Consider the following 10,560-nt stretch of genomic DNA (forward strand, 5'->3'; position numbering starts at 1 on the left):
AATTGACAGATGTATCTCCAAAAAACAAATCAGAGAACTGTTTGAAAAATGAGCAAATGAGATTTTAAGAACCCAAACATCCCTATAAATTCACACCATAAAATATTTATTAAGAAACAATATTTTTTTCAATTGTAAAAACATCTTAGGAATCCTTTTTTGAAATTTTAAAATCATACCAGATACTGACATAGTCTTGCATTATCCATGACATATATAAAACATGTAAAATACCACACTTCACAAAATTTTAATTAACAATCAGAATCTTATATCTTCACCAGCTAATAAAATAATTTCCACATACTTAACTTACTTTTTTATTACGTAAACAATATACAATGAGATTCACCTGAATTTCATAAATCAGAGCAGGAGTCCTTATCTGGGTATGTGCAATGAATGGGGAGACTGAAAGAGAGAAGAAAACAAGAAATGCCTAACTTCCTTACTAAATTAAGTTAGCATATATGTAAACCTTTGTCTTGATATGAGTCCTTGATGTCCGGGGGATAAATAGTAAGCCATGTCAGAAAAGTTTCATTGAAGGGTATATAATATATCTGCCTATTCCCCAATAGCTGTTAGATATTCTAATTTTGGCCAACTGTCCTAAGCCTATAGTATATTTTCCCCTCAATGCCTGGATTGTGGCAAAAACAAGTCCTATTAAATAAATTTGTATTTTATTTTATCTGTGTTGATCATATGTAAACAATAAGTCATTCTCACCAGGTCTAGGCAGAAATAGTGACCCTCTTTTTCATCAATAGCCGAAATACACTTACTACTGTCCAAGAATTCAGCCTCTGAAAACCCAAGCAGAACAAAATACCAAGATGGACAACTTTCCATAGCAAAAAGTAACTCAGAATGGCAGCAACTGATTTTTTTTAATTGAAAGCATAAAATATCATTAAGGTGAATAACCAAGTCTTGCACCTTATTAGATGCTATGATAAAGTCAGATTAAAATACAATCAGGAAGAGAGTTCATGGTTTTATTGCTACTCCACCCTTCTTTAATCTTCTTCAAGATTAAAAATAACCCCAGAGTCTTCCTTGGTAAAGCCTCTATACCATATTTCAATGAATGATGACTTTTTTTTTTGTACATAAAAAACCATTTTGTCATAAGATTATTACATAAATAAAGGAGCTTTTCACAATCACAAAACTAGACAAAATACATAATTTTACACTGAAACTAAGATGTGCCCGGGAAATGCTGAGATCCAATGGACAGTTTCATTTATCATTGCATTATATTGTCTTCCACTGCCAAAGTGATTGTCTATAAAATAGTCAAAAAGAAAAAGAGGTAACAAATATCATGATCTTGTACAAGTGAAGGGGCAGGAGTGGGGGAGAAAAGGAAACCACCTTACTCTAGCAACTTACAAAATTCTTTTGACTACTGTACCTAAAGGGCACTTGTTGGCTCAAGCATTTCTCTTCACACACATACACACACACACACACACACACACACACACACACACACACACACACACACTTATCAAAAACACATGTACACCTTCAACATAATCTTTTTTTTCCCCCAATAAAAATCATGCATTGGAATGAAACATATCTGGACATGTTAATTGAGAGCTACTGTCATAGCGTTTGGAGCAAATGAATCCATCAAAAAGAAATGCTTTCAAAAAAAAAAAAAATTGCCGTCCAACATTCAAAGACTTCCATTTAGCGACTTTTTTCCCATATGGATCATATGTGGATTCATTCCCATAGTATTTCTTGTCTGTTCATCTTAGGTACTTAGGTACTGGCTTTCAGCCAGTTTTATGGTCCATGAGTTTACACAGTCACTGCTGGGTACATCTTCTGTTCACTACTGGCATGGGGATAAGGAGACTGAATTTGCCTGTACCCAGTTTGCAGCCCGTCCAGGAAGGGCGGCACAGGTGTCATGGGCATGGAGTCATGTTGTACCGCATAGCCCACATACTGGGGGTGCAGGTACTGCCCTTGGTGGGGTACAATCTGGGTAGCCTGCTGACAGTTCAAGACTGAGAAATTAGTTGGCATGTTGACATATACATTATTCATGGTCCCTTCTGGCAAACAGCAGTTGGTCTGTGACCTTGTTGGGGGAGCTCTGGCACCCGAGTTGGCACTGGAACTTGAGCTGGCAGCGGTGCTTGACTGACGGGAGGAGGATCCACGAGAAGTGCTGGCACTTGGAATCATGGGGATGGTCTCCATCAGTCGGTTCCCTCCGGGGGCTCGGCTCTGCTGGGGTTCCTGCTTGGGCCTCAAACATCTGCAGCAGCAAGCGGCCACTAAAGACCCCAGGATGATAAAGGCAACGAACACGGACCCCACGATGAGGAAGGGCACATAGATGGGCACTAAAGAAAGGAAACAGACAGAAAAATGTGACTCCTCTTGAACAATGTTTATCCAGCTCTAATACTTAAAGTTCTGGTAGCATTTGGTCATCCCTCGATAGCTTAAGAGTTCTCCACTTTTTCTGACTTTCATTCCCTTCCTGACCCCTAAGATGACTAAGCCTCAGCTAGGGACTATGGAATTGAGATTTATAACAAACACAGAATAAAAAACAAACAAACATCAAAAAGTTCAGAAAGGCATCATTTAGTCCCTAAAACATGAGCAATGTGGGTGTAAAATTTGTTTATAGATTAATGGAAAATATGAAGACGATAATTCTAAAGGAAATATAATTTTATTATTTTCAAATATACAAAATGAACAAATCCTCATAACCAATCAAACTTAAAGGATACATATAGTTCTGAAGGATATTTATATTTGAGGGAAGCTAGGTAGCACAGTAGATGGAATGCCAAGTCTGGGTTGAGGAAGACCTGAGTTCAGATCCAAACTCAGACACTAGCTATGTGACTCTGAACAAGTCATTTAACCCTTTTTTTGCCTCAGTTTTCCTCATCTGTAAAATGAGCTTAGGAAGGAAATGGAAGACTACTCTAGTTTTTAAGAAAACTTCAAATGAGGTCACAAACAGTTAGACAAGGCTGAAAACAACAGTAGTTTTGAGAATTTAAATCTTTAGTAGGTTAAATATGCCCCATGCAATCTTCTTTTTGAGATTATCTAGATAGACAACTTTCTTCGCTGACTGTACAAAAGTCAACTTCAGTGCAAAATCAACCATTATAACTTCTGAATGAGAAGGCTGAAATTTAGGCATTTTTACCACAATAGAGAGAGGAAGAATAAAAAGTCCCAAATCATGATCAGATGTCTTAGAAAGTTTCCTTGATAAAATAAACTTAGAGAGTGGCACTAAATTATGGGAGGGTTATAGCCTGATATGTGGTCCAGGGAGAAAGGCAAAAGCACAGGCAGGGAAAAAGACTACATGGGTGAAAAGCAAATAATTTTGAAGGAATGGAAAGAGAATTTAAGGAAACATGAGCAGGCCAAGACAATATAAAAAGTGGACTGAGAGCCCGGGATCATAGGGAGCTCCCAGAAAATGGAAGAAATCTATCATAAAATAAAACAAACAATATGAATTCTGACAAGTTAGATTCATCCTCCACATAAAATAACTTCTGAAAACCAAGATTTTGATTTAAAACTGATATTCAGGATCATACAGGATTTTTCTTTCTTTTTAAAAATTATTTTTCACAAGCAGTCAATCTTTTGGAAATCCTGAAATACTGGAACTGTTTATCAATTGTTCTTCATGTGGAAAACATAAAGGGAAGAGGAAAAAATCCTGATGAGTCCACTGAGTTCCTTTAGTATTCATCTGAGTCACTCATAACACTTATCCCATATTGTAGTGATTTATAGACATCTTCTTTCTATTAGATTATACACTCTTAGAGGGCAGGGACAGACTGTCATTTATGCTTATTTATATCTCTCTAAAACACCATGCATCCAGTAAGAGCTAAATAAACAATAAACATTCTTTGAATGAATGAGCCAAATTCCTTGGCACTGAGGGAACAGACTAAATTCACTCAAATTGAGCAATGCTTCTAAATATTGTTCTTAATGACTTCTGAAATACCTAGTCAAAGTTATTAAAATATAACATCTTATAGAATCACCTAGACCTAAGCTTGATTTTCATGATGAAAATTTAGCCCAAAGGGACGATTTATTTCTTGAGTCCTAACAGGTGCTGTAGAAATGGCTACACCAAAGTTGTCCAAGAATAAACCTGTCCTAACTGTTGGAGTTAGCCAGAATGTTTTGTAGCAAGATGCTAGACTTTTTATTAACCTTTCTTAAATTTTTGCATTCCTCTAAAGAAATCTAGCCTTATATGTGATCAAAAGGTTAAATATCTAGTATACTTTAAATCTACAAACACACACACACACATTATCCTAAGGCCTTGTCAGAAATAATGAAGTGTTACTCACTTTAAAAAAAAATAATTGTTCACTTTCAAGGAATTTTAATTGGAGTTGCATACCGGCATGTAGGGATAATTAATACAGTGCTCCCATGAGTCCTGGTACCATTTAATTAGACAAGATAGGACAGTATTGGTGCGAAATAAATTTAGTGAAGCATAATTTTTTTTTTAGAACAAAGCTTTGTAAAGTGCAGTGAAGTCCCCAAAATGCACATGTCAGCATCTTTATAATTTTGACAAGCTTTCCTGCAGAATCAGGAAGCAATTGTTGTGAAGGGATTTGTCCCAAGAGGTCTCTTTTTATTTTTTTTTTTCTTTTACTATTAAACTGAGCTACTCCATGGTTTGGGCACATTCCTTGATGCTTTATTTCACACACACACACACACACACACACACACACACACACACACACACACACACAGTGTGTGTGCACGCAAAGCCTCGTTGGCATTTTAAATTGAAACATTTTCCAACAGTATATTCTCCTCTCCTCCCTTCAGACAGGAGGCAGAACAATGGTTAGTAGCATGAGTAATAAAATGCTTGACTGAAAAGCAGAGAGTTTAAAGGAGCTCTTTCTTGTCTTACAGTCACAGGAAACAGCTCTTTGCTTCTCATAATGCATCTCAGGCAGTTTAGTCTCCCGTGAGTACAAGATGCAGAGAAATAGGATGGGACAGAATGAAAGGAAGGGTGCCCTAAGTTCCCTTGTTAAAATTGCTAAAATAAAAACTTCATAGGAGAGTTGACCTTGCTGAAATGTTTGCCATCTGCCCTATGCCTAGAATACTCAGTCTCTAGTATCCTACTCCAAGGACACACTCTCAAGAAGGTGAACCTGGGATAAATGGGGGGGAGGGGAGGATGTCTCGGAAGAACAAAGCTTTTAAAAGGAATTTTTTTTTTTAAAAGCCATAAATACAAAAAGTTAAACATCTTCTGCAGGGGCTCAGGCAATTTGGCCAGGCATCTGATGCAACACAATTCAGTTTCAGGTGCAGGTGCCAGCTCTCCTTGCCAGCACACAAGGAGGAAGGGAAATGGGTGTTGCAGAACATTGGAGCCCTGGGGCCAGGGCAGGGGAGAAGTGCAGGCCATTCATTACACACTCAAGAAACTTCCACTTGATTGTCCGGGGTCGATTACTGACTAGAGAAAGTCCTAGGAGATGGAAGTTTAAATTTGTTTACCTAATCCAAACCCCTCATTGTACGGAGGGGGGGCAGCCTGCGCCACGGGAAAGGCCAGCAGGCCCCCCTTCCTGCGGAGGGGAGAGCCAACAGGTTCTTCCTCCAAGGGTGGGGGTGGAGCAGTACTTGACATCAGGCGCATGGCCCAGCCCGGGAAAGGAGTTAAGTTACTGTTTAGATTCACTGCTCCACTCCACCTTTCCTATTTTCCCTCACTATTTAATTCACTTAATTGGAGAGGAAGACTGGAGAAGTCTCTATGCTGGGGGACAGGGAATAGAAGATGCGAAAACTAGGATGGGTTCTCCAAAAAAATGTTTTAATCAACTCTTTAGCCTCAAATAGGGTGAAACGGAGCCCGGGTCAGGAAGCGTCTTCTGGGGAGCTTCCAAGAAGATGGGGGGGGGGCATGTCAGGGAGAGAGGAAGAGGAGGAGGATGGAGGAGACAAGGAAGGTTAGGAAAGATTTCTTCCGGGAAGCCCCCAGTGATTGGGGTTCAGGTTTCTCTTTAAAATCAAGGACCAAGTCACAACCCCCTTGGCAGCAGAGATGATTTACTGCAACTCACTCATGTTAACGGATGACGCAACCCGGGGCCGAAAAGGCGGGGTGCCTCGCCAAACTTCAGCTACTTCTGCCCGCTGCGGGGCCAGAACCAGCTGCCGGGTGCGGAGCTCCATCCCCCGCCCGGCCGGCCGGGCCTTTCTGCGGAAGTCCCATCTAGTCCAGGGCCCTAGTGCGGCTCCCCCACCAGGCCGCCAGCCCCCCGCCCCGCCCGGGGGCCCCGGCCGCGGCTTACCTGCGGCGCCGTCGGGGCCGTCTTTGTCCGAGCGGCCCGGCTCGCTCCCCCCCTGCTGGCGGTCGTTGTCGCAGCCGCCCTGGTCCAGCCGCGCGTCGGCGCTGGAGCAGCAGTAGCGCAAGGCGCAGCTGCCGCAGCAGATGGTAGCGTCGCCGCCGTCGAAGCGCTCGGGACACTGGAAGCCGATCCGCCAGACGCCCTGCGCGTCCAGCCAGCCGTGGCAGTACTCCCCGCTGGCCCGCGCCCCCGCCGCCAGCAGCGCCGCCAGCAGCAGCTGCAGGAGGGTGGGGGAGGAGGACTGGGAGCCCCCCAGACGTCCGCCCCGCATGGCACCACCCGGAGCTCGGGCTCCAGCGGGCGGAGGACCCCGCGGGGACGCTTGTGTCGGTTAGCGCCCGGCCCCGGGGCTCTGACGAAGATCCCGGCGCTGGGCAGAAGGGCCGGTCACAAAGAGGTTCAGAAGTCCTGGCGGAGCTCGCCCCCTTCCATGCGGTCAGCGCCCTTCTTTCCCCCTCCAGTCCAGGGGACACGGAACTCGGGGGATCGACGATCTGACGGAGAAGCGGCTCCTAGGCCATCACCCCCACATCCCCGCGCCCTAACTCGGACCTTCGCGGTGGAGAGAGGTTGGGCAGGAGCTTGCGGGGCTCTGAGAGGCTGGAAGCCCGGTGGCTCCGGCTGTAGTAGTTCCTGTGGCAAGTCAGAGAACGGCGGGGAGTGATGGCTCTCAGAGGTGTTCCCACGCGAGCGTCAACTCACGGACATCCCACCGAGGATACGCCCCCCAAAGCCACAGGAGCACCCGGGGAGTTCCTTTCCCGGGGCCCACGCCCTTTCCACCGGGCCAACTAATGATACTCCCGAGGGACACCGGCAGTGATCCCAGCGTGACAAGCGGGCGGGACCCGCCTTATACCCTTGGGCAACAGAGCGCAGGGGTGGAAGGAAGGGGAGAGCGCCCCGGGGGGAGGTGGGGGGCTGGGGGTGTTGAGGGCGCTAGTTACAAGCAAGTGCAACCGCAAGTGCGGCGGCTCCTCAATTTCTCCCTCCCCATTTCCAAACTTTGTCCGCGTGGTGCACGCTGAAAAACTCGCGCTGTGCAAGGAAACCCTTCCTGGGCGCAGCCCAGCGTCCCATGGAGGGCAGATGTGAAATGCCCGGAGACTCAGTCCGAGGACCCCGCTGAAAAAAGCACCTCCCCCACCAGCACCGACAGCCCTCCGCCGAAAGAAGCCGGAGACCCCAGGCCAGCTTCAGGAGCAGCTCGTGCCTGGCTCCGGGGAGAGGAGAGTGGCGCCGGCCGCCTCCCGCCGTCCTAGTCTCGGCTAACTGGTCCGGCTAAACCTCTTCGCCTCGTGCGCTGCCGGTGCCGTGCTGCTGGCGGGGAGGGGGCACTCCCGCCGCCGCCGGGAGCAGCTCCAGGGCTTGCTCTCTTCTCCCAGCTGCAGGCCGATGGGAGCTCCCACCGGGCTGCGCAGCGCGGCAACCTCTCCACCAGGACCACTCCTTCTGCTCGCGGCGTCCCGATCCCCCGCACTGCCCCCGTTATTTCCCTCTGTCCTTTTCCCGGGCACTAGGAGAAGCCACGCAGCGGAGAGAGGGAGCGGACGGCGGCAGCGGAGGCTGGGGAGACGTCTGGCAGCTGCTCGCACATTCCCCTCCGCTTCTTTCTGCAGCACAACTCCGCTCGCGCTTGCTACCCCTTTCGCTTGCTCTCTTATTATAGGCACTTGGCTCTCCCAGGCGCGCATGCGTTTCAGTCTCCTTCCCTTCCTCTCTCCCTCCTTGCTCCAAGAAATCCCCACACACGTAGAGAAAGAGTGAGACTCCCTTCCTTAGACTTTAGCTCTTAGAAGAACCTTGAAGTTGAGGAAAATGAGCTGGAACTTCTAGGAGAGAGATGGTAGAAAAAGACTTGTATTCCCCCCACTTAGCCTCTTTCTTAAACACTATGGCTTTGCTTTCACGGAAGAATTAAGACAAAAGCATATGAACTTGAAGGAACTTTACCAATCTGCACTGCCTTTCTTCATCCATTTTTTTTTTTTTTTTTTTCCCCATAAAACTGAAGGAACAGGTGTTGGTGATTTAAAAACTTATTGTTAGAGTTTTTTTTTTTTTTTTTTTTTTTAAGTTAAGTCTAGTGGAAAAAACACTAGACAGACTGTAGACACACCTTTGATATGAGACCTCTCTGAGGGGCCTCATTTTCCTCATCTGTAAAATAAGGAGACTACTAAATAATCTTAAAGTAAAATTCAAACGTCCTATTAGCTCCCTGATTTTATATTATTTAGCAAAGCTATTTTATTTGTAGGTAAAAGGCATTCTTTTATGAGACCTTCAGATACTCCATTATCACAGCCACAGTAGATAACTCAGCAGTAAAACAAACTCCTTTTCCAGAACTGGCAAGTCCAGATTGCTTTCTAGAATTTGAAATTGAGTCTAGTCACCATAAATAATAATAGTAGGCCATATTGATGTTGTAGCGGATTTTGAAAAGATATTTTATTTTTTTCTCAATATATGTTAAAACCATTAAAAAAAAAATGAGTTCCAAATCCTATCCCTGCCTCTCTCCCTTCCAAATGGTAAAAATCCAATATAATTTATACATGTGCAATCATGTAAAACATTTCCATATTAGTCATTTTGTACAAGACTTGAATTAAAAAAAAAGACACTTCAGTCTGCGTTCAGTTTTAAAGTTTGCAAAGCATTATATATATATACATACATACATATATACAAACATATATAATTTTATATTCAAACAACCCTGTGAGGTAGATGCTATTATCAAGTAAGTCAAATCAAGAAGCACTTAAATACACATTCCATGCCAGGCTATGTGCTAAATTCTATCCATACAAAGGGGGGTAAAAACAGTTTCTCAAGGAACTCAGTCTAATGATAGAAACAATATGCAAATAACTATGTTCGTGTAAGATATGGACATATAGACATATATACAAACATACATGATATATTGGGGATAATTTTAGAGGGAAGGCACTAAAATTAAAAATGAGGCTATTGCTAAAAGATGGGATTTTTATCTGGCACTTGAAGGAAGCCAGGAAGAAAGATGAGACAGAGAAGTAGAGGGAGAGCCGTTCAGAGGAATCAGTCATTCCTTTGTTGATACAACCTTATATAATTCTATCAATCAAAGATTGTACCAGTTTTTAAGTCATCTATCTCATACTTAACATCCAACAACCTTATGAAAAATTTGAGATATATTGACTACTCACATGCTTTGTGAGTGTTAGAATTGGAATTACTCCTGATTTAATAGAAATAACATTACTGGATGCATTGAACAATGAACTAACTTCACCATGTACTGACACATTTATTATAATCAAAATTGAATTCTTGTTTTTAAAATCAATATTTAAATGTTTTTAAAAGCCATGGCTCCCCATTTCCTACTGAATAAAATATTAATGCTAATTCTGGGCATTCAATGCCCCAATACCCAATGTTCAGTATTAGTAATCTACCTTTTCAGTCAGTCTTAAATTATTTCTCTCTCTTTTTTTTTTTTTTTTTTTTTTGAGGCTGGGGTTAAGTGACTTTCCCAGGGTCACATAGCTAGGAAGTGTTAAGTGTCTGAGATCAGATTTGAACTCAGGTCCTCCTGAATTTAGGGTTGGTGCTCTATCCACTGTGCCACCTAGCTGCCCCAAAATTGTTTCTCTTCATGTACTTTCTGTTTTTGTCAAACTAGACTTAATCTATTTCCTCCTCTTACTTCCATATTCACAATTTGGTAACAGAGAAAGTCCAATTTACATGAACTTTAGGCCACCTCTTCCTTGAAGCCCTCTCTTTCACCCCTAGCTGACACTGATCATAATCTCCTCAGATTTTTTCATAGGACTTTAGAATTCCATTTGCATTTACTGCATTCAATCTTATTTTTGTGTCTTCTTATTCCTTCAGAGTGTAAGTTCCCTGAGAACAGAGACTCCCTCAGTACCTAGTAATAGTGCTTTGTACATACTTAATAAATGCATCTTGAATTAAATACACCATATGAACAGTTGTGTTTTTTAAATTTGAAGTGAAAGTCAACCATAAGTAAATAATATGAGGATGTGTTAAAGAAATTGTGAATGCAGTAGAGAGAATGCTTGGTTTGAGTCATGAATACTTCTCTTCCTGA

General features: G+C 43.2%; 1 protein-coding gene across 1 annotated transcript; it reads right to left on the reverse strand.

Annotated features, from left to right (window-relative positions):
- Positions 1–874: 874 nt before the first annotated feature.
- SHISA2 (shisa family member 2) lies at positions 875–8,087 on the reverse strand. Its single transcript, XM_074303635.1, has 2 exons — positions 6,384–8,087; positions 875–2,375 (listed from the first exon to the last, which is right to left on the reverse strand). The coding sequence occupies exons 1-2, from the start codon at positions 6,709–6,711 to the stop codon at positions 1,822–1,824; spliced, it is 882 nt and encodes a 293-aa protein (XP_074159736.1). The 5' UTR covers positions 6,712–8,087; the 3' UTR covers positions 875–1,821.
- Between the last annotated feature and the right edge of the window lie 2,473 nt (positions 8,088–10,560).

This window comes from Sminthopsis crassicaudata, chromosome 3 (genome assembly GCF_048593235.1).
Source record: "Sminthopsis crassicaudata isolate SCR6 chromosome 3, ASM4859323v1, whole genome shotgun sequence".
In the NCBI taxonomy this organism is placed as follows: Eukaryota; Metazoa; Chordata; class Mammalia; order Dasyuromorphia; family Dasyuridae; genus Sminthopsis; species Sminthopsis crassicaudata.